Source organism: Coturnix japonica, chromosome 7 (genome assembly GCF_001577835.2).
Source record: "Coturnix japonica isolate 7356 chromosome 7, Coturnix japonica 2.1, whole genome shotgun sequence".
Taxonomy (NCBI): domain Eukaryota; kingdom Metazoa; phylum Chordata; class Aves; order Galliformes; family Phasianidae; genus Coturnix; species Coturnix japonica.
In genome coordinates this window covers 24761957-24786597 of record NC_029522.1, presented here as the reverse complement: position 1 = coordinate 24786597, position 24641 = coordinate 24761957, and the positions used below count along the sequence as shown (strand labels likewise).

The 24641-nt window shown below is 43.1% G+C and overlaps 1 protein-coding gene across 2 annotated transcripts in view; it reads right to left on the bottom strand.

Annotated features, from left to right (window-relative positions):
• Positions 1–35: 35 nt before the first annotated feature.
• The window catches only part of LOC107316896 (unconventional myosin-X-like), a 64999-nt gene continuing 40393 nt past the window's right edge, over positions 36–24641 (bottom strand). Inside the window, exons 24-42 of one of the 2 annotated variants that reach the window (XR_001556636.2) lie at positions 23016–23055; positions 20691–21482; positions 18884–19007; positions 18242–18485; positions 17393–17488; positions 15690–15783; positions 15052–15107; positions 13795–13937; positions 12706–12900; positions 11803–11960; positions 10438–10561; positions 7954–8251; positions 7058–7265; positions 6495–6631; positions 5001–5124; positions 4235–4684; positions 3286–3477; positions 1026–1766; positions 36–521 (exon numbers count right to left, since the gene is read on the bottom strand). Coding sequence is in view for 1 of the 2 variants with exons in the window: in XM_015868909.2 (XP_015724395.1) it covers positions 1653–1766; positions 3286–3477; positions 4235–4684; positions 5001–5124; positions 6495–6631; positions 7058–7265; positions 7954–8251; positions 10438–10561; positions 11803–11960; positions 12706–12900; positions 13795–13937; positions 15052–15107; positions 15690–15783; positions 17393–17488; positions 18242–18485; positions 18884–19007; positions 20691–21482; positions 23016–23055 (3589 nt within the window). In the remaining variant the exon portion in view is untranslated. Of the gene's footprint in view, positions 1767–3285; positions 3478–4234; positions 4685–5000; positions 5125–6494; positions 6632–7057; positions 7266–7953; positions 8252–10437; positions 10562–11802; positions 11961–12705; positions 12901–13794; positions 13938–15051; positions 15108–15689; positions 15784–17392; positions 17489–18241; positions 18486–18883; positions 19008–20690; positions 21483–23015; positions 23056–24641 lie in introns of both variants that reach the window. The other variant, XM_015868909.2, reaches the window with a different exon arrangement.

Sequence of the window (24641 nt, the reverse complement as noted above, 5' to 3'; positions counted from 1 at the left end):
CAGATGTCTCAATAAACAGCACAACATGCCCAGCAGTGAGTAGAGCCTGTGCAATCCAATAATTTATTAATGTTTCATCTTGTAAAGCCAGTTACAAATGAAGAAGAAAAAAAAAAACAAAACAAAAAACACAGCAGAAGGAATTCTGTAATAGAAATGAGCAAAATTACAACAAATACTAATGGGAGTTACATTCCCAAGTGGGTTCAAGCTGCCTGCAGCAACCCCACAGCCAGAACACAGGAACAGTGCAGAGCTAGGACAGGGATAACCAAGGCTGTGCTGATAGCCATGTAGTCAGCATGCAGAGCCATATGTGTCTCACGTCTCAGGTTGCCCCAGCACTGACTGTGACCCCGGCTGTCTGTTTGTTCCTCGTGATACAAAGGGGATGTCCGTAAGGTCCTTCAGAAAAGCTGTTTAAGGCAAAACTCCAGTTGGAAGTGCAATACGCAGCGGTGGCTGTCCTTGTAGGCTGGCTTGTGTGGCAGGTAGGCAGTGTTTGCACATGCTGCAGTGGGCTTGGGAGGAGAGAGAAGCAGGATTACACACCGTGGTTTATCTTCGTGCAGTGCACTATTCTGGGAGAGGTGAATTTGATCCAAACCTGGTGCATGCTGACTCCTCATCTTCTGGTCTGTTAATCTTCTCCTGCACAGCTAACTGGCCTTAAAAATCCCTTCTTCCCCCCTCCACCCCCATCTAGAGAAATAAGGGATCTAATGCAGACACTGCAATCTCTGACTTCTATCCAAAACCCCAAGTTTGTGTATAACAGATCTTCTGGAAATGCAACTAAGTCAGTCTCACCTTCTGAGCTGTACCAGGCAAAAGACTGTCATTCATTTTTAGGCAACAGGTGCCCTGTGGAATGCACCCAGAATGGCAGCTGACAAGGTATTTCAGCAGTGCTGGACCCCACTATTTTCTTCTACAATGGAGTAGTCAGAATTTTTACTTAAGGTGCCATTTCTTTTTTTACATATATGTACCTGTGAACACGCCACTGGAAGGTAACAACTCACCTTATGTGTTTTTAGTTGTTTGTTTAATGGTCTTTCACGTAGTGTTTGACCTCTGAGCTGGATGGTCTGGCTTCAGTTGCAAAAAAAGGCTTTTTTCCTTTTAAACCAGATCAGATCATTAGGATATCCTGAAGAGAAAACCCGCGTGACTTATTTTAGGGTTGCCTACAAAATAAATAAAAACAAAATATTCTCTTTGCAGCCCATACTATGGTCCCCGATCCCAGATGTTTGCATATTGAATATTCTTAATGAAGCTGAAAGCCTGCCTCCTGTACAGTCCAGATTCCTGTGGTTTTGTTTCCACCCATATGGCAGGTAGTTGTGAAAGCAGCAGAGAGGACAGGCAGAAGGAGGATGCTTCTGTCTTTGCTTCTTTAAAGGTACACTGTTCATCAGACAAGCCAGGATAAACAAGGTTTGGGCTGTTAATATTTAACAAGTTGTTACTGTTTAATGTCTTTGGGCAGAGGTGCAAATCCCAGGTACTGCAGATGCCACTTCAGTTCGTTAATACAGTAGTCACTCGAGTGGAGTTCTTAAAAACATCTTCGCTACACTTGTGCTGGCAAGTTGCAAATACCAATTATCAAACATCTGCCTCTCTCTCCTGGCAGTCCATTCTTATCACCTAGTCCAGATGCTGGCACGACTGTCCACACTGGTGGCCGATTTGACGCTGCAGCGTTTCTTCACTATCATGTTGATGTATGCTTTCATGATCTTTATTATCTCACCCACCTGGAGAAGGAACACAATGAGATAAGCACATTGAAGACATATTTCCATTGATCAGATCAGTTGTTTTGCAGAAAGACTCCCCTTGTCCAAAGTCGTGGCATCATAAATTTGGTATGCAAGATTAAATGTGTACGTCACAGCAAGGATAAGCAAGAAGGAACTGAGATCATGACAGTTGTATACCCAAATGACCTGGGCAATGAAAACAAGGATAATGACAGGCATTTACAAATAAATGTTAAAATCACTGTGATATTTCTATCTGGAAAAGCCTCTCTAGGTTATTCTAGAATGCTGTTTAATGCACAAACTGTAAAGGAACAGACCCATGTCACCTCTGAGATGCATTGATAGGGAGTTAACACAACAGATTCTGCTGGGAGAGCACCACGATCTCACAGCAGTACCTGTTAGTCCTCAACAAGTTTATGCTCTGTTTTACCGACATCTAAAAGCTTGTAACTCAAAAAGCACGTGTAACACTTTCAAACATCTTTTCATTTTTTGTAATTTTGTGAAGTCCCAACTTATAAACAAGTAACTGTTTTCTGCTCGGCAGAAAAAGACCTAGGGGTCCTGATAGATGAGAAACTTAACATGAGTTAAACCAGCAGTGCGCTCTGGCAGCCCGGAAAGCAAATGGGATCCTGGGCTCCCATCTCAGGGAGAGGGTTGTCAGCGAGGATAGGGAGGTGATCGTCCCTCTCTACTCTGCTCTTGTTGAGGCCCCATTGCGAGTACTGTGTCCAGGTGTGGAGCCCTCAGTACAAAAAGATATGGAGATTTTGAAAAGGGTCCAGAGGAGGGCCACAAAGAATGCATCAGGGGGCTGGAGCACCTCCCCTATGAGGACAGGGCTGGGGGAGTTGGGTTTGTTCAGCCTGGAGAAGAGAAGGTTGCGGGGTGACCTCATTGCAGCCTCCCTCCCAGGAGGGGAGTAAACTCTTTGAAAGGGCTGATAATAGCAGGACTAGGGGAAATGGTTTAAGTGAAGGAGGGAAGATTTAGGTTGGATGTTAGGGGAAAGTTCTTTACTAGAAGAGTGGTTAGGTCCTGGAACAGGCTGCCCAGTGAGGTTGTGGATGCCCCGTCCTTGGAGGTGTTCAAGACCAGGTTGGATGGGGCCCTGGGCAACCTGATCTAGTAAAAGCGTATGTTTGGTGGCCCTGCCAGGCAGGGGGGTTGGAACTACATGATCCTTGAGGTCCCTTCCAACCCGGGTAATTCTGCGTGTGATTCTGTGATTCTGTGAACTAAGCACCCAAAATTTGAAATCCCACATGCCCTGGAAGACCACTCAAACTCCTTCACTTTCTAACCAGCATCATTCCTTTTTCTGTACATCTCTGTATTCAGGACCAGGTACCACAACACTTCAGGTTCAAGCTTCTTTCATCCTTTTCCTTGGCTGTCCTGATCATTCAGCAAGAGATCTCACATATAACCCTGTCTAATCCTCAAATTAGGGCTTTACTGGAGTGCTAGTGATAGCACACGTACAACAAATGCTTTCACATACCTGGGAAGTTTCAAAGAACATTTCCCTCTCATCCACTGTAATTTTGAAGGTGTTGGGCTGTGGTGCTCCAAAGAAAACAATGTGCTCGTACTGGAAAGTCTCCAGTGGTTTAGGATCTCCACGTTTGTAGACAGACACATTCTCTGTGCTGACTCCAAGCCAAAGATCATTTGGAAAGCCTCCCTCCTTACACTGCAGGAACAGAAATCTTGCATCAGTACAGTGGAGAATTAAATCACCTTTAATTCAAGGAATCGATTTCTGGTTGCTGCTGGATATTTTGTTTCTCTATCCCAGTAGGGGAAAAAAAAAAAAAAAAAGCCTGCAGAAGGAAGCATCTAGATACTCCAGCCACAAAGACTTAGAAATGACACAGCTGTAAGTAAATAGTAATGGAGTAATAACTGACTGTAGTACCTAACACTTCTGATTATATTTAAAACCCATCATTTTACAGATATATTATTTTACAGCAAAATCAGTAAGGGCACAGAACCCTTCCAGACAACATAAAAACAACAACAAAAAATGGAGCTGCAGATTCCTACTGTAGCAGGCTAATCCCAGCAGCCAAACTGACCCAGTTTGAGAGGTTTCTGTAACACTGCTGCAGAGGAGGCTTGCATTTTTAGCTGTCAACTACAACATGGCCTCATTTTACTTTCACTCTGCTAGCTACTGCCTTCCTAAGCCCAGAAAAAATGTCCAAAAATGAAACTGGAATTTATCATCTCCCCCAGTTAAGCAGGATGCATCAGTTTTCTTGAGCTCTGCATCACACCTTGTTGAGTACGTGGTACTACAAGCTTTCTCTCAGCTTACACAGACAGAATAGCGACTTCTGGAAGTTCCCTTCTGCTGCTAAGCCATATCATACACAGAGCTGTATCTGTTCTCCAGGCTGACCCCTCTCCTTGGCAGCAGTTAAATGTATTTATACATCTCTCACCTCAACGTCAAAGAGGGTTGACCCATAACCTGGCCACTCCTTTACAATGGACATGTATTTCACCATGGCCTGATGCTGAGAGAGTCCCTGCAGCTTGGTCCATTTCTGTGCTATGCTTGCACGAGCAGCTGACAGCTCTTCCTTCACCCACATCTCCATCATCTGCTCCTCTTCTACCTTCTGCTTCTTTACAGAGCCTGTTTTGAAGCCACGTTTCAATGTCCCTTCAAGGAAGCTGGTCCGTCGCCTCTCCAGAGTGTGACTGCTGGTACCACTGCTCTTTGTGGAGTGCAGTATTTTGGATTTCAGTCTGTTAACTGGGTAGATTCCATCCAGACTCCAACTTATTTTAGAATAATCTCCATGAAGGTACTGCAGCCGGAGTGCTGCCAGGCGCTGCAGTGTGTCTTCTGGTGCAGGAAAATGACCATCTATGAGGCTTTCGTGAGCCTACAAAGGAGCAAAAAGTCCCCCAGACTCATTAGAAAGCAGAGACATAATTCACAGCTGGGTCCACGTACAGATTCCTGTTGCACATGCCCTGAGACAAAGCCAATCTGAGAAGGAAAGACCCTGCTTTTAATATTCATATTCCCTAGATAACTTCTGTCTGTTTGCTGAGTAGACTCTAGTCAAAAATTCAAGGTAATAAATTCTTCTGTTCAGATCAGCATTCCCACTTCTAAAGCCAAGATAATCCAGTTTTCTGTATACTCCAATGTGCTCCTGCCACCCTTGGAAACAAAGTCTCCCACTGCTTGCTTACCTGCTCAAACATGAAAGCAAATTCCACTCCATCTTTGGGAACATTCTCTATATCCAGGAAGCAGTACAGTTTAAAATATAGCTGCCATTGTCCTTCCTCCTCCTCTTCCTCAGAACCAGCAAGTCTGTAAGCAAAAAGAAACAAAAACAAAACTACAACCTGAAGCACCACAGAACATCCACAGTACATCTCATGCTATAGAAGTACCCCTGGATTTCTGAAGAAAGCATACAAAACTACCTAATGTGCCAAGGCAATCTCAGGGCAGCACAGCAGACTTCTCTGATGGCTTCCATTTTACTCCTCTTAGTTAAACTGAATGTTTACTCAAAAGAACTCAAAGTTCTTCCAACAGAATGGATCAATGGAACTAGACATTTGAAGGAGTTGGGGGGAGGACACTGAATATTCCCCATTCTCAGGGTGCTCTTCCCATTTAAACTCGATGCTTTTCACAGCTAGAGTATTGTCACCATTTGGAACAACTTATTTTTCTCTTTAGAATAGACATAAAATACAAAATGGCATCGACAGTTTCTCTGCAAAAACCACAGTCCACAGTAAGAAATTAGAGCTCCATTTATGCCCACTCAAATCTTGGCTGTCTCTTCTGATATAGCTGTTATGATATAAATTGACAAGAATGTTATCAGAGCTAATTGATACCAAGACATTTTCATAGAGGGCACTGGGCTGAGTACCCTGAATCATTTATCCAAATAGATTAACTTTCATGTGTCTTGTAATTAGAAGAGACGAAGCCAAGAACTTCAAAGGAAATGGCACTGGAAGCTACATTGTTGAGATGGTCCCTAAGAACTGTATACATTCGTAATAAGCAAGGCGAACGGTTACTCCTTGCAGTTCAGAAATATCTACATAGGCATCAAAGCAACCTCTGATGGCTGTGACCGTACCGTTCCAAACATCTGACAAGCAGCATCTCCATCTCCACTGCTTAATGCTTTCATGCTATATCATTCCGTTGGAGAAGGAGGTCACAGATGGTATTCATTTGTGTGGCCAACACTAACCCATTCCATTAACCACAATAATAAATTTACTCTGCAAAGAAATCTCATTTTGATGGCTGTTCTGAACTGCTGACAGCCCTCAGTATTTCTAGGGGCACAGGCATTCCGTAAGAATTCACTGCCAGGAGGCAGTATTTCCCTTTCATACGGAGGGAATGATCAAGACAGCACAGTGACTTAACCAGCCTTTCTCTGAGCTCTGCTAGGAAAGTATTACTCTTTGATAAAAGCACCACTAATTCTGCCCTGTAAAGGTAATGCTTCTTCATCACTGCAACAGATATGAATATGGTTTTCACCACAGTGAGAAAGAGCACTTGAACCTCACCAAAAGGGAGCTCACATCAAAATGAATTTCAGAAACACTGCATCTCCTTTGGATAAAACTACCTGACTATGCTCTCACTTAACTATGACCAACTGGGAGGTAAAGCAAAGATTCTGCAGAACATTCTTCTACCTCTCAAACTTGGCCAAGATATCAGCTACAATCACTCTGCTCTCAACAGCACGGTCCACCTGCTGATTGTGCTCAAAGAGAGCAAACATATTACGGCTGTCCTCCATTGCTAAACCTCGGATCAGCTTTTCAACCACCTGCAAGAAAAAAACACAACAAGAGAGATACAGATTATAGTGTAGGCATTGCACACCCTTTCAGAAGTGAGCTTCTCAGGGGGAAAAAAAAAAGATATATGTTGTTTTCCCAGCAGAATGACTGTGCAGATGGATGAATGCCACCACAAGCAGCCATGAACAGAATGGAGATAGAATGGTGAGAGCTGGATGGAGTAATGGCAGCTGGCATAGCTGGACTTAGGTCATTGGAACTATCAATACACACAGCTGTACTCAGCCCATCTCTCACAGTAGTCAACTCAGATACTCAGGTAAGAAAGTATAAAACACTTTTCCTAAGCCCTGAAAAATCGGAGATTAATATAGAAAAGGAGCCCCATCAACAGACTCTGTACCTAGACACAGAAGATTTCTTAGACCTGGTTGATGCTATGAATGCATTACCTCCCCAGCACTTGTATGAGAATTGATGGTGATTTTACAGGAGCCCCCACCATGGCAGTACACCGTTGTGGTCATTTCTTCACGGGTGAGAAGAGCCTGTATTTCCTCCTGGGAGGGCACAAACTCCCTCGTCTTTGTTCTCTTCAGGGAATCAGTGATGAATTGTGCATATCTGTCTATTTCTGAGCCTGGAAAAAGGTCTTTTACCCTAATTGGAAAAAGAAGTAAAATAAGCCATTACACAGCAAAACAGAAAGCAAGAACATTACCAAATAACTTGGACTACTGCAGGTAGAAACATCAATGTCAAACAACAGCAGGAAGACAGGCCCAGTTAATTCCTGGAATTAGAGATGCTGCTCTCACTGGTCACTGCAGTGGGATTCCTCAGGAGCATATGAAAAAAGCAGACTGAACTTTGAAGCATCCAAAAGGTTCAACTATTTGTGTATTTGCCCAAATTTCAACTCACTCTTTCCTAACTCGGAAGGAATCGAACAGACTTTACAGGCCTTTCCTATCATTCATCCCAGTACAGACTGCTTTGGAAAGATGCATTGGATGCTGAGCATAAATTGGGAAGAAATGTAAATAATTTATTTCACAAAAATTGATGGATAAAGCAGATTAAAAATAAATATTGTAAGCATTACATGTGCTTAGTTAGGCAAAAAAAAAAGTGAAAACCCCTGTAAAACCAATTTACTGTATCTGCTACTCCAGAATAGCCATTTTGCCTATGGGTGCTGTAGAATACCTCACTGAATGAATGCAAGCATGTTCCTCGCCTTTCTACAGGTTCACTTCACCATAGGAGGAGGATGAGACACATAACTACAACAGACAGTGCAAGTTAAGTAGAGAAAGGGAATAACACAAATGAAAAGGACATTCACCTCCTCAGGTGGAACTTGAGGTAGCGAAGGATCCCTCTGCTGGGCAAGAAAGTGCAGCTCATACATGCCATCAGCTGCCAATGGTGCAGGTTCCCAGTGCTGTTGGGATGTGGCATGTGATTCGTTTGCTTGATGAGCTGACAATACACTTCATCACGAAGGGGCTTCAGATCATGGCAGGTCTGAAGAATGCCTTGGATAATTGGTATGGGGTCAGACACTGTCTCAATCTCCTGAAGGGAGTTAAAGATCTTCACTGCTTCATCTTGTAAGCTGCTGTAACCCTTTTCTTGTTGCACTGGGGAATAATCATAAAGGTGACAAGAGTTGAGTATCACCCTCTTCCTACTGTTCCAGCAGTAGGACAAGCAATGACAGTATAGTCTGTGATGGAAGAGCAACCTGAGGAGCTGCACTGGCTTATCTCTTGAACTTACAATTCATTAACTTTCTGCATGCAAACACAACTTTAAGTAATATTTGCCAATATTCAACTTGTCACAACTGCAAATTCATTTCTGAATATCCCACACAGAAAAGAATAATGTTTTTAAAGGTAATTAATGTTGAAATCCAATTCAGTTCACAGAAAAAAACCAATACAAAACAAGTGATAAACTGATCTCGAGTGCCAGTCTATTCTTAGACGTTATACTTATTTCTTTGCTTCTGTGCTTTTAATATGTCATTTAGTTTGATCCCTGCATCCCAAAAGGCAACAAACAGTTCTCCTCTTTCTCCATGACATTCCTCCAGCCTTTTTTTTCCAGATGTTCAAGAGTCTTCCTCCAACTAATCTCTTTTTTGGAAGCAAATTTTTCTGTGCCTTTGATAACCTTTGAAAATATTTTTTCCCCACTTCTCCCACATCTTTGTAACTGAAGTCCAAAACACATTCTGTATTCAACACGCAAGTGCACAACACATCAATATAGCAGTATAAAGCCTTTTTCTTCTTCCTTTTCTAAGCATTCAAACCCTAGCATTAGCTGCTTTGTTTCCCTGCTCAGCATAAAAGCTGACATTTTCATAAAGCTATGTGAATTGGTGCTCGCTTCCCTAAGCAGAACAAGATCACGCAGACCCAGCACTGTTTTGAGTCAGTCTGTTCTTCCTCAAATGCATTGCTTTCCATTATCCAGATTGAAGTTTATTTCTGGGGAAAAAAACACCCTGTACTTCACTCATTCTGCATTAAAAATTCTTCTATATGTCACCTGTACATCAGCAGCTTTCAGTTCTAACGTTGCAGTCTGGGATCATCACCAAACACTGTCACTTCAGTCCTCATCCTCTTTTCTACTTCAATTACGAATACATCAAACACTACCAATGCTAGCACTGAAATCCTCTGATGACCATTCTCTTTTAAAAACTCCTTTTACTCCTATTTCTTAATCATTTAAATATGGAATTAACTCATTAAAGTTTCCTTATAATCTTGAAGCAATTACACTTGTTTAAAAGGCTTGCCGAAATACGCCCCAGGAATCTGCCCACTTACACCACAACAGAGGATAACCTGTACCAGTAAGGCTTGGCAACTCTTTCAAAGAGCTCGAGACATTTTTGAGGTATAATTTGCTTCTACAAAGGCCTTATCGCCTCCTTCCCTAGTGCTACTGTCTATTACAGACTGTGTTGATTCTTGAAGTCAGACTTACTGATTTGAAATTCTCCAGCTCTCTCCTGAAGCGCTTTTATAAGAGAGGCATTAATTACCTATATGTCATTCTTTTGATAAATGCCATTCCTCTGGTGTCAGGGCACTTTTAAGCAAGAAGATATTGCTTGTTACTATTAATAATTCACCTAGTGCCCTCCTAAGTTCCCTTACATAGGTGACCAGTTGGTCTCAGCAGCTTATTCTACTCTTTCTATTGACTTGCTCCGTAACCTCTACTAATGACATTTCAATTGCCATCCTTTGACAAATCCCTCAAAGGAAGAGTTTCCTAGTAGAAATAAAATTGCCACCCCTCCCCCCCCCCCCCCCGCCCCCACATAAGGTCTCTCTATGCTGATACACACAGGCAAAAATTCATCACGCTCATGCTATGACTCAGTGCCACTCTCACAGTTCAGCTATTTGAAGGCTATCCGTCTATTTTCCTAAAGCATTTGAGGGCAAGATTCACTTGCAGTCGGTATCAGTTTCTCCACAAATACTATCCCATTGCCAGATTCATGTTGTAATCCTGTTCTAGGACTTACAGTGGAACCATCAGCAACTCAAAAAGGCAGGCTGTAAACTAGATCAACTACCTCCACCATTTACTGTAAGAATCAGTGTTCCTCAGTCAGAACACTGCAGATGCAGAACACAATCTGGGAAGAGAAAGGCACGATTCCTCCTCTCAGAACCCTGCGAGATGCACTGCTCCAAATGAACTTCACCTGCACAGAGGGAGCTAATAAAACAACTTTGGGGTGCTCCTTCATGATCATTAAAATAAGAGACTGTCACATGGCTAAAATACTTACAGTTGACGCTAACGTCTCCATACGGTAGTGGGAGCAAAGGGGAGTGCAAAGGGTGCTGAGTGTACCGCAAGATTGGGTTCCTCCTGTACGTCTGCTCCACTACTTCAAGGTTAGTGCTGTTTTCCTAGAAGAAAAAGCAAGTCCTCAAATAGCCATAGTCATTCCCAAGATGTCCTTGTATGTTTAGGGTCAAATTAACCTCCTTTATTCACCTTTCAGAAGTTTCACACAGGGACTATGTGACAAAAGCATAATTCACATCTAAAATCAGTCTGTACATTATTTCTGAAAATAAAACATTGAGAATAGCCATACTGGATAATATGAAAGGTCAACAAGCACAGGGTCTTGACTCCAAATGTGGTTTGTGGCTCATGCCTACTGTAGTCACATATGAAACATATAGCATGATTCCATCCTGGTACATCCTTCCAATAATAAATGGTTGATGGATGTTCTGTTCACAGATCCATCATGTTCAGTATCTAACAATGATCCTGCCCTCCCTGAATTTGTCTGGTGACGCTACATGTGTCTACAAACACACACAGTGTTCAAAATACAGACCAGTCACTATCACACAACACTGGTATCACAGTCTTCTACATGACTTCACAATGACTCCCAGCACAGCTTACTCTCTATTTGAATCATTTTTTATAGCTCATCACAGTATGTATGTTTTTTCCAATGCACATTACTTGAAATTTATCAGCTCTGAAATTCAACAATTTTACCCCACATAACTTGTCAAAAGACATTTAGTAAATCCTCACAACCAACTTTAGTTTTGACTGCTATAATTTAGTACTGCCAGAAGCTTCATCAGCTTGCTATTCATTTCTTGAGATCACTCCTGAATGCAGAGTGACACATCAGCCTGCACACAAGCAGTTGGAAATGCTCTCTCCAATACAGAACCCAACTATTAATGCAAACCTCTGTAGCTTAACCTTTAACTGATATTATTTCGTCCACGAGAGGACTCTACTCCTGCCTCTTTACAGCTTAACTTCTTCAGTGCCTTTGCAAAAAAGACTTAAAGCTTTTGAGAAATTAAACTTTATAACCAGAATCACCACCATCCAAATGCTTGCTCATCCTGAAAGACCTTTAGGAGAGCCAAGTATATTTCCCCAGATCCCTCTTGAATCTTTTTTTAAAGCTTAGTGATATTAGCTGACTTCCACTACTTCAGTCCTAGGACCACACAGCCCAGGGTTTCACAGTACAATTCCAGTTAAAAAAAAATTTATAATAGATTTGATTATTTAGGCAGATAATTGTTCTGGTTTCTTTTGTTTTGTTATCCTAAGACTGCAGTCCCATTCGTAGCCACACAGAAATCAGCATGATGCCACCTACCCTAATGTCACGAATGAGTTGCTGTGTAGGTGTTTCTATGGGAACTTTGCTGTCAATGACACCTTGAATAGCAGAGGCCCAGCGCATAGCTTCATTCAGCAGCTTTGTGTACAGTCTGTACGAGTGCTTTCGCCCATGAACAATGATGTTCCAATAGCCTGTAGAGACACAAAGAAGCTGGAAGGTGAAACTTGTTTCCACTTCATCTTCCCTTTTTGCCTGTAACATGTTAGAGGAAAACCTTTGCTGCTTTGATAGTGAAGCATGGCGTGCCTGGTCAAAATGGACTGGGCAGGCAATACCATTCCCAGTTTCCAAAATGGGCTTAGCAGCAGGATGGTCCCAACAAAGCTTTCCAAGAGAGCAGTATCACATCATAACATACATACTTCCCCACCAACCAGGCAGCTCACATTCACACATTGGATCTGGGCTACACTGTGTGATTATCACTCAGAAAAATGACCAGCCAACAGGACAGATCCCTGCCATATTTTGTTTCTAGCAAGCTAAGTGATGAAAGACCTCAGGTGCTTACCATTTCTGTTATTTAAGAGAATCACACTGATCCCAATTATTTATAGTGTTAATGGTATTAATCTTTGAGCTTTAAGAACTCAGGTCTATTTAGAAAAGGTTTAGATAAATAATGACGCTGCTTAGTGATAAAACATCTACACCATGCATTGCCATCAGGTGTGAAGGAATTACCATCACTTGCACACTGTTCTCTAGCCCTTTGTGAGTCTCCTATGGTTTGTGTGGGGATTATGTCTGCAATTACAGAGCCTCAGATATCCTCAAGACTGCATCTCAGCATGACACATTATATTCCTGCACCCTCCCCTCTTCAGGCCACTCCAAACACTGAACACCTGCTGAGAACTGCTTCCCTCTTCTTACCTGTGTCTTTAAAGACCCTCTCATCAGGCTGCACTACAGAGCAGAGGCTATTGAGCACAAGTGTGCCAAGCTTGGCAGCTGTGCGCTCAGACGACTTGTAGTAATCAAGGGCAGTGTTTGTCAGCACGAACCAGCGTTTCTTCATCTTCAGAGAGGACACCTTGTTGCTGCTCTGAACTTCTTTATGAAGCCAGCCTAGCACAGGAACACAGACATGTCAGTGGTTGTCTTCCACCCCAACAGCAAACCTGCACTTCGCTCTGGGATCAGAATGCAAACACCCTGCAAAACGCTCCTACTACCAGTCTTGCTTTACTGGCTATAGTAGCATCCTGCACAGCAACTCTAAGCAGTCAGACAGATTTCCATTGATCTGTTCAATCCTTCAGCCCAATGTATTTTCTTCTCAGCAACCTGTGACAGTTCGCCCCCGCCATCAGGGCATCTTCTCTCCCAAGTCATGACTACAGGAATAAATCATTTACAAGTCCTCATGAGATGACTGCCTCCATCTCCAGCCAAGCTCTAACTAGAGACAGAGTTTATTTTTTGCTCAGCCTTACAGCATTATTCTCACTGCGTCCATCAGAATCAGGTTGGTTTGTTTAGCTGAATACAGCAGCAATCTCACAAAGCTCTCTCCCCCTCCCCTCTGCCTCAACATGACAGGTGTCAGAAGGAACAGAGTTTTCTGAGAACAAAAGCTGCAGTGTCATGTTATAGTCAGTCTAAGCCAGCTGCTCCAAAGCAGCAATGCTCCCTCCTATTCCCCGCTGGCATTTGCTGGACAGTGTATTGAAATAGGCTGTGGAACTAACACCAGAAAAATAAACATACAAATAAATACTTATTCTTCCACTTCTAGCTTTCTGAACTCACTGAAGTTGACTCAGAGAAGAGCCAGTGCTAGCAGAGCACAGAAGGCAATCAGCAGAAAGTCAGGGGGAGCAGGCAATGGCTGTGCTTTGGGAGCACCAAAACGCTGCTGCTAAACGCTGCTAAGCACTTGGATTAGCTACACTCAAACCTCCTGCTCGGACCACAAACAGATGAGTTTCACATAGCATGATTGCATGCATTTCTTATTACCTCTCACAAGGAATTCCTGGCCATCCACCTTAGATTCGCCTTTTGGTTTCTGCAGCAGAGAGATCCAGTGATGCATCTCCTCAGGGGTGTCACTGTTGCAATGAATCACTCTATTTGCTGTGATGATCACAAAAGAGTTTGGTCTGTAAGAAAAAATAAGCAGTAAATATCAGTCATAGCCATACAAATATCTCCTGTTATGACACACTCAAAGCCACATCCTCCAGTGTCCTGCAGGAAATGCAGAAAGCCTATGGATACAAAGTTACAGGGAAGCATAAAAAAATAAAACAATTACAAGCATCTCCTCCTATGCAGCCTGTCTGCAAACTGATGAATGCGGAGACGTGTCAGGTAGAATTAAACATTTTTCTAAACCTATAACACCTTCACTAGCTAAGGACCAGATGTAAAACGTCCTGGTTTCATAAGCATAGGACTTAGGGCTGAGCTCGTGCTGGTACCACTGGGCTGAGCTAGTGCAGCTGCTCTGCTTGCTCTTATTAAAAGCAGTGATGCAGTAGCAAAAGCAGGTCCCAGCAGCAGCAGATAAAAATAAGCTGCGTAAAATCACAAAAAAATAAGCATTCTCCTCAGAATTTGTTTAACATAATTCAAACACTGACACTCCAGAAGAGTGTACCTCAGCAGATCCACAAAGAAATTCTGACTGCTCAGCTTACTATTTGTTCTCTTATTTTTTCTTTTCAGTAGGACACAGATTAACTATAAGGAGTCTGGGCTGGATACTAGCAAAAAGCTCTTAATGAAAAGAAATCTTAGTTTGCTACCAAGATAAACATCATCTAAACTAGTAGCCATGAAGTCTCTGCAACCTGTGTGAGAAAGCAAACGAGAACACCAAAACCAGGGCAGAGAGGTAAATGGCTTAATAGCTAACATTTTACTTCAGTGCTGCAGTGAGAAACTGGGCTCTGGCTGAACTGTTAACACTAGAGGAAATGATCAAATGCAAATGCAAAGTGATACAAAAATTACAAGAAGATTATGCTGTTCTCACTTTTTGGATGGGAGAGTATAGAAATTTTCTCTCAAAGACAATATCACGCTTGTAACCTTCATGCCTAGAAAGTAGGATAGCTTGGAAGAACACTAAGGACTTCAGCTGAGTGTTTATGTGTGAGACAAACCCATACAAGCTTAAACAAATACAAAACACAAACAAAATCCGGGCCTACCCACAAAAATAAGTGAGGGAGTTTCCAATCTAAGAGGTGGTCAGGTTGTGGTACCTACCTGTCAGGGTTGTCTGAGGCACAGACAGAGTCAATAAGCCCAACATCCAGGGTTCCCTGTACAGCAAAAGAGACGGGCAACAGGAATTGCTTGCATCTTAAGTTACAGGCATCATTCTTGGTGAATAAGATTAGGCTTAAAAACACCCTTATGAATTCCGATAGCTTGAGTAGAAATGAGCATAAGAGGAAGGCATGAGTGAGTCATCTTTGATATCTAACAGCATGAGAAGGTGTGCAAGGACACCAGAGGACAGGAGGAAAGAGCTGCACGTTTCCAGACAGCACTACAAAGGTCTGAAATAACCTCTGCCTCCACATCTCAGTGCCAGTAAGACACATTGTTGTTCTCAACTCTTTATCTCCTGTCTCAGAAACCATGACAAAAAGCCCACAATCCCACCCAAAAACGTTTCATTTACAAGAGGTGAACCAAAGAGGAGATCCACAGGTGATGAAGTTGATAGCCAGCACAATCACCCTGCTCCTCACTGCTTACCCTCAGTTCTACCAGCTTTGTGCAGTTTTCTTATACATCTCATGAACTACTGCACTGCCACGTGCTGGAAAAACACGCACAAAATAGTTAAACGCAGATGGCTCTGGACATGCCCACGGACTGGTTGCACAGTAACTCACCACAGCATTCTTTGGGTTGGCCTGTTCATCTTGCATTTCCCTCAGCTGCTGTGCCGTAGCACTGTGTACTCGGCTCAGGACATTAAACCAATCGCTGGCAATCAAAACAGACGCAAAGTTAGGATGGGGTAGTGAAACTAGGTCTGGAATATCATCAAAGAACCTGGAAAGCAGCCAGTGGGAACACTGCTTCATTCACAGTTTCCTACAGACTATGCTGCATGACATCTCTTGGGCTGATCATACCATACCCTAATGTCTTCCTTCCTATTTACCCATGAAAATCCAGTGCGTGTTCTCCAACTCACTGACAGCTGCTCCAACAAAACCCAGTTTTGCTATTCAAGCAGGCAGCAGCCTCACCAGGGAGCAGCACATGGCAGCAAAATGAGAACAGCATACAGCCTGTGTAAAGACAGGGTCACTTGGGATCTTCAGGGACTCAAGTCCTACAGACTCCTGGAGCCTTCTTAACTACTCTCTGATCTGCTCATAAACTTGAAAGTCATATGGCTCTCTATTAATCACGAGGTTTTTATAAGCTTGTTTGGACTGAAGCTATTTGTCTGTGAAAGGGCTTCTTATTACAGACCTATCTGGAGACTGAATCTCTGCTGCAGAACAATCAGATTCTTATCTGCAGTTTTCAGTGAGATCAGCAAACGTCTACACTTCATGGAGGGTTCTCAAACTGGATACTCTATGACATCTGCTGATCTGCTCCTTGCAAGTGGCGGTGCCCTCTCCGTCAGGACAGAGACTGCCGTGACACAGAGACCACATTTGAGTGTCACTTGTTCCAGCAATTCTGTAACGGCATTCTGTAATCCCTGGGCATGGTTACTGCAGTAGTAAAGATTCTGAGTTAAGAAACAACTATCTCTCCAGCTACTGCCCCTTGAGTTTGCTTGTTTCTCATTTGTATAGCTGCTCTTCAGTCTACTTCTGTTCATTTATTTGTGTCCAAACACTTTACCCCTTCCTCCCCCTGCACCCAAACAAAATAACAAACCTGAATAAGTCACAGAGTCAGATGAAAGTAGATAAAGGGAGACAGTTGCACTAGCCAGGCTGACAGTGCCAAAGACTTGCTGAGAGTGGAAGAATGGTGCGGAAGACATAAGGAGCTAGGCTTAGCAACCTCATAACTTGGCTTTCTATAGCCCAAACAGGTTGTCCAACCTGCCCTCAAATAACTGATTCCCACTGCCTGGCCGCCAAGAAGGAAGGATATGAGTCATTTGTTTGCTTTGCACTGGGAAGATTTTATCAGATGACACTACAGACTCTGATAAGCCGCAGCATTTTCTCTGTCTCCTGGATAAAACCCAGCTGCTCTCGCAATCATTTACAGGCAACATGAATAGACTTTTTGTTTGATTCAAGACTCCATTTAATAAATAAATCAGCTATTAGGGGTTCCAGTTTACGTTAAGGTTTTGTGTGTCTCCTGAAGTAACCCTTGAAAACAGCAAGCTCAGAGCCACGTGCAGAAGGTGTCAATTCTGTGAGCAACTGATAGGCTGAACCACCACCTCGTAGCTGAGACAGGGAGACCCCAGAGTAGGGGTGGCAATTCCCAGCAGATGACTCCTAGGACCCAACATTTTTCCTCCCAGGATTGCGTTTCCCAGGCTCTCCCATGAGCAGCTAGGTCAGATCTGAACCAAATGAACAAGCCCAACAAAAGAGCCCTCTTATACCTGGCATCTTCAGGTGACTCTGCCACAATGTGATAAACTCTGTCTTCTGTCACGATGTCCAAAGCATTCTCTTTTTCATGAATGTCCACAATCTCCCTGGAACACAGCAAATTACAAGAGCCACGTGCTGAAAAATCTTTTACAGGAATAAACTGTTTCAGTCATGTTCGCATTATGACTTTTGGGAGCCTTTTAAATAGATTTCTACACTAATCTACTATAAAAGTAAAACTTAAGGAGTTAAATGAATTTTCTTCAAGCCAGCAACAGACTGGATAGAAGAGATAACAGGGAAGTCAGTATAGATTGCCGTTTACAAAGTGGGATGTGCCACTCTTCTTGGCACTTCATAGGGATACAAAGCTAAAAGATGACTAGTCTCTCCTTTCCGAGTGCAGGAGCTGAGGAACTGGCTACTGTGGCAAAAAGAACATGGAAGGCTCAGGAAAAGGCACAGTATAAGCTGCCAAACACAAATCGCACTGTGAGCTTCATACCATCTCTGTGAAATGCCTGAGAAGCCAAGAAGCAGATGGAGACAGGGTAGGGTAGGTTGCATGGGGTATGTACTTAATTAGCTCCTCCTGGTCTGGCTTCATCCATGATTTTCAAAAAGCTTCTGCCAGATTATGAAACACAAGACTGGGAAAGAGACTAACAAATAATTCCAGACTCCCTACAGAGTAAAACTAGAAGACCTAATTGTCTTCCCCTTCCCTTATGTTTCTGATTCTTCAGTCCCTATGGGAGTTCTTCTTTAAAGTGATGAAATGGCAGCACTGGACACTTCATTAGCCTTCAATTTAGACAGCAAATACTAGGGATCAAAAGGATTAATTCCTCACTCACTTTGCCTTTCTGATATCAATTGTCCCCTTCAGCTTTTCCTCGCTATCATTCTCAAAGTACATCAGCTTGGATTCCCGAAGCACAAACCAGCGACGTTTCCAGTTGCGTCGTGAAAGCGTCGACATGCCTCCCCCCTTTTTATAGAGCCAGCCCGACTTCAGTGCCTCCTGCTTGGTGCGGAACCACATGAAGGCCTCATTCTTCAGAACACACCAGCGCCTTCTCCATGGGTTCATGAGACCTCCTGCAAAGCAAGGGAACAAGATCTCATCAAATGTGCAACAGCAGCTACTTCCCCTCTTGGTTCTTGTATCACGAGCACTTAAGTGCCACTGCAGTTCCACTGTCAACATAGGAGCTGAGGGAGAGAATGAAGAGTATGCTGAAGTTCAACAGAGGGAATACAGAATTTGTGAGACATACACAAAATACACACACTACCAAAGTATTTTTATATGGTCTTCAGTCTTGTAGTTCAGAATGAGTCACACTGAGTGGCCCACCTCAGAGCCAAAGGTATTCAGCCTAATCCTTGATACACACCTCCTAGCTCTATATACTATATGCAAAGGAAGACAATGGCTGTAAATAAAAGAGGAAAAGCAGGTTTCCTAATACAGTTCTTTGTCTGAAGCTGCTTACCCTTCATGTAGAGATAGCTGTGAAAATAGGGTGGTCCTGAGCCATTGAAGATGGTGACACGTCCATTACAAAACTCTTCATCTGTATCTATGTAAACATCCACTTCCTCTTCACTGTCCAAAAACTAAAAAGAAAAGCAGAATCCATTCTACTCAGGTCCTCCCAGTCACAGGAGGACTGGAGCAAAGCAATGAGACTGAGGAACCACATGATCAGAAGGGTGTAAAACACATACACTCTTTATAAAAAGAACAACACTGTAAAACTAAAGCTTGACAGCTTACCCATTAATGCCTTAAGCAAGAGTCTCCAGAGAACATGGAATTTTCATAGCAGAAAAGGAGAGACATTCAGCAGTGGACACAGTTAGAAAACTCCAGTTACCTGAAGGAGCAAGCCTTCCTATTTCATGGCATTGCCCACAGTCCAAAAATCTAATTTAATGGGATTAAGAGAGAATTTTTCATTTTAGAAGATTTTCCTGGCAGACAGGTCAGCATGCTGGACAGGACAGAGCACTGATCTATTCCCGGCATGGAAATGCCCTGCTAGGAGGTTTGTGAGGTTTTTTCCTTTAAAAAAAAAAAGCACATTCCAGAATAACCGAATCCTAAAGAACAAAGATTGAAATTGAACCCCTTTGCCCTCCTCTTCATCTCATTCCTTTTTCATGTATTCATTTTCCCTGTTGCCATTAAGCTTCAAAAAGCAGGTACTTCTGGATCAGCAGCTGCTGATGGGACCCTGAGCCAGCTGCAGTTACCTCTCCCTGTGGCTCGTGCCATGACACAGTGCAACTGGATTTTTCACTGGTCTTCCTCATTGAGGAGCAAGATAAAAATCCTCCAATTCTATTTAAACTTTAAGAAGAATGATAGAAACCAGGTGAGGCTGTGATGAGCGCCATGACAGGATGATTCATGTCTTGAAAGACTACTTGACAGTGATCCATGAGTACCTGCCCACGGAGAAGGTACCTTTATTCAAGCAGATCACATCATAACAAATTCAGACAGCTGGCAGCTGACATTAGGGAAATGCAAGAAGGAAAAAAACATGCAATTTTTCAAGAGAAGTCAAAATCTGCCACTGCAGATGAAAAACAAAGGAAGTAAACTGAATGTCTTAATAAGTAACTTTCTGTAAGATGTTTTGTCATTCAAGTCCCTGCTTTCAGAGACATTGCATCTGAAGGGTTTTTATGGTTGATATTGGCTTCACACCTGAACTCTTTACTATCATTTGTGGGCTCATCTGACATCCTTTTATTGTGGGTTTGCTGTGACAACTTTAAGCATCCATAGCCTGGAGGCACTCAGAAAGCCCAGTGAGGGATCTAAGATGACCCAGGTTGGAAGACAGCTGAAAAGAACCCCTTGACTCTGAACACTAACAGAATTTATTTAAGTGATGGGAATAAACCAAACCTCAGCCTTTCCCATTTCCTCTTGTGACAGCCCACCAGCAGCTCAGACTCATTCTGTAGGATCTCTGAGGCAAGACATATACCTCCAAGATGTCAATTGCCTGCTTTTAGTCTTATGCTGATAACCGGTGATGGAAGCAATCTAAACTAGCCTAGGTACACATCCTCACTTGTGTATCAATGAGGCTGGACAGCCACAAGCCTTCTGGCCTTCAGCCTCTCTCCCCACTTTTTCCTCCAAACTGATTGCTGACATAAGAGAGTTACATATTAGCAAGTATATCTACAGCAAGCAGGCATTAGTAAGCAAGCAAGGATGTTATAAATATCAACAAAGTCATATGCTGATGTCCAGAAAAATGAATGGAAGGAGATTCTTACCGAGTCCAGGCTGCCACGGTTGGAGTCCAGGCTGGTGCCATGGGAGTGCCTCAGACTTTCCTCACCATTCAGAGGTTCAGCTGAGGCACTGCCTGCATCCCCACAGCCATCCAACTCATCATGGTCATAGTCAGACTCTATATCTTGAGGGGAACTGTAAATTGTCTCTCCCACCTCGCCACTGTTACTCCTCAGTGTATCTGAGACAGTGCTGCAACTGCTTTCTGCTGGGTCAGAGAGGGCACTCCGTTCCCTGGGGCTACTGGTCCTTTCCATGGGTTGTGCTGGAGCAGAGGCAGCCTCTCCCACTTCCCTTTGGAGATGCGAAAGTCTTGTACCCACATCTCCCTCCAGGCAGTTATCACTGTTCTTCATGCCCTTCTGAGTGACAGCCACCAAATTGGAAGCTGGCCGTACTTCATCGTCAGCATGAAAACCCTCATCCACCTCTTCTTCTGCCAGCGGTGCGACGAGGCTGCAGTCAATGTTAAGTGTCCCCTCACTTGACAGTGAGCGCTCCAAGTTCTGCACGCTTTCATCCAGATTGCCAAAATCTAGCAGCTCCAAGAACTCCTGGGCAACTCTAGATGCCTCCTTTTCTAGCCTCTGGATCTCTTCCTCCCGCTGCCGGTTGATTTCATTCCTGGTGTTCTCACAGATGATAGACATGTGATCCTCCTTCTGTTGCTGCAACTTCTCAATCTCCTTCTCCAGCCTTAAGATCTCCTCCATCTGACGTCTCTCTTCTTCTTGCAGTGGAATATCTACTTCTTCGGTCTTTACTGTTTCCACCTTAAAGAATTTACAATAGCGTTAAAGCAACTTCTTTAACCTATGTGCATTCCTTGCCAGGATCTTTCATTTCTCCCATTTCCTGTGCTTGCCTTGTCCTTCCTGTATGCAAAAGGAAGGCATGAGGCATCCTCTCCTTTTTCTGACGGGCACCTGCAATCCATCCATGGTGTAAAAGCTAAAAGCAGAACTACTGATCTTCAGGTGCCTCCTTTCTACCAGCAGCCTATCTCCTTTCTATAGCTCACTGGGATCAGTGAATTTTTAGAAGAGCCACTTTGTCAGCTGCTAAAGTCACTGCTGTCTAAAACTTCATTAGAAGCAACCCCCTCTTTCTGAGTTCCCTGTCTCAAACAGATACACATATATAAGAAAAAATAGTGGTAGCAACGGTAATGGGAAGACAGTTGGACTAGATGATCTTGTAGGTCCTTTCCAACCTTGTGATTCTATGAACTATATACAAATATACATAAGAATAATAGGCCAAAGAATTGAACATTTCTCAAATACATCATGAAAAGATTTAGAGATTTTGTTGTTTACTTGGTTTGGAGCTTCACCATCAGGATTTGGGGCTGGAAGGAATATTTGCAATGAAATAGGACTGTGCCCTCGCCAACCCCACCCAAACTCTACCCTCAGTTTCTTGGGAGACTTGGCATCCCCATCATCTTCTACCCTACACTCTGAAATAACTGAGGAAATTCCGGAAGGCAGAATGTACTAGTAGCTTTCACCAAGGTTTAGCAATAAAATGAAGTTACTCTCTCTTCAACTGAAGATATTGAAAACAGACACAGGATAAACAAAACAAAACTCTAAAAGGTTTTAATATACTTCCCAATGGGAAGGCAGCAAGGCAGACCACACATTGTCCCATTAAGCCACAATCCATATTTTCTTTATGATTGCTCTGTTGCTTGTTCTCTACTTGACTCTTACTTGCGGACAAATAAACTTTTATACTCTAATCCATCACCTCCCCTGAGCAGAGTCAGCCTGAAACTCAGGAACAAATGCTTTGGGAAGAGGAGTAAGAAGATACACAGCTGTTTTCACACACCTCAGGGTAGGTGGTCTGCTCTTTGATGTATCAAGTACCAACAATTAGATCAGTTACCAGGGGTTTATTTTAGCCACAGTAGCAGCCGTCTGCACTCTTATTTTGGCTGTTACAGGCACCAATCCAGAAAAGCAGATTGTGTCACAGCAGAGCACAGCACAAGGTCATGTAACAAGCCCAAGCAGTACAGATAAAAAGGGATGCTGCATGTACAACACTGAAATTTTTAAATAGGAATTATGCAAGCAGGTACATGAGCCTAGAAAGAAAAAAAACAGCCAACACATCTTGTTACCTCTATGCACCTCTGCCAAAGCCCAGCACCTGTGGGTTTTGTATGAACAAAGCCCATTCCATAAGCAGCACTGCCACAATAAAGATATGAGCTCCAGGCAAAGCGTAGGCAATGAAGGACCCTTCACAGACACTCAGAGAAGCTGTATCTAAAGAATAAATGCTAAACTTACCGGAGCCACCTGGAGCAGGGAATTCAGCTGTTCCTTTTCTCTGAAGAAGGAAAGAAGATAAAGACAGCTTCAGTTCTCCTGGGGAAGGCTTTAGAATTACATGGACACATCGTCCTCCATGGATAAGGGTTAAAGTAAAGCACCCACTGTAAGACCCATTTAACAGCTTTTACAATTTATTATAAATCCAGTTCTCTGTGGTTGGCATGACCTTCATGGATATAACAGATTGTCACCACACAATTAACGTGCAGACCAATCAGGAAACTGGATTAGTTGAAACACAGGAAGAAGGACACTGGAAACGGTGGCAGATCAGTTAGATTCATGATAAATGTCAACTGAATCCTCTGAACATCACAGGACACATTACACAGCCATGGATATTAAAAGAAGCTTTGCAAACAATTGACAGATTTTTAGGAAACTCTGCTTTCAAGTGAAACAGAATGATGGCAACCCCAGAGCTAAACTCATACTTCATTCAGTATTTACTGCATCAAATCCAGCAGAAAACTACTAAATGTTTGTACTTGGTTATGGAGCTAAGCTGGGAAGCTGTTGTTCTGAAGATCTGTGCTCCAGCTCCCAGAACTTCTCAGCAGCAAGTAAAACCTCGCTCACTAGTAAAGGCTGTAAGTCAGTTTGTTAGTAAACATGGGGCAGAGGAAAAGACTATCCCACGCTGCTGTGTCTCCATCCAGATCAAAGAGCAAAAACCTCTCCCCACGACCAGATTTTCCAGAGCAATCATGCTACAGGCAGCTGAACTAGAAGCACAACCAGTGCCAGGGTCACGCAAACAGTGTAGGGACGGGATGCAGCCAAAGGCAGGCTGCCAGCAACCCCATGCAGCTACAGCCACACTGGCAGTAGTCACCTGCAAATCTGTAATCCAGGCTCATGCAGAACAGAAAGGCAACAATATCTACTTCCCAGGCCCTAAGGTCTTTCCCAGCCAAATTCAACATTGCAGCTGCAAGTCACAAGAGCTTCCGCCCTTGCACTCTCACACACACAAATAAGCTAGGAAATATTTACAGATGAAAGCTGACAAAAGTGGGATCCAGATGGTTCCCAACTGAAAATCTCTAGGAGTAGTCAGGAATTAAACAGTAGCCTGAAATGATGTCAGTGCGCAAGAAGCAGCGCCATTACAAAGCACATTGGCAACACCACCAACAGTCTACACACCAGTTCCTTCAACTGCCCCTTGCATACTTTGGAGCTCTGATTTTTTTGCTGCTTTTCATCCATCTCCAGGTGATCCATACTCTTCCCAAACTATGACAGCTGAAGTTAGGGACAGCACTCACACTGAATCCTTACCAGGGCCAAACAGAGCAGAGCAATCACCCCACACCTTACAGAAACAACCCTGTTTGTTGACAATTGTATCTACAAGCGTAACAAACATACTCCTATTTCCTCATCCAACTTATTTTGGAAACATTGTAGTAAGACCATATTCAACGCATGCCCTGGAAGAATCTCATTCAATAGATGCCTCCTAACAAATAACTACTGCTCTCTACTAATTAAAATGCAATAATACCATGCAGGTAAAATACAAACCCTACTCTTTTTTCACCTACTAAACCACCTTCCTTGTGGCATCTTACAAGC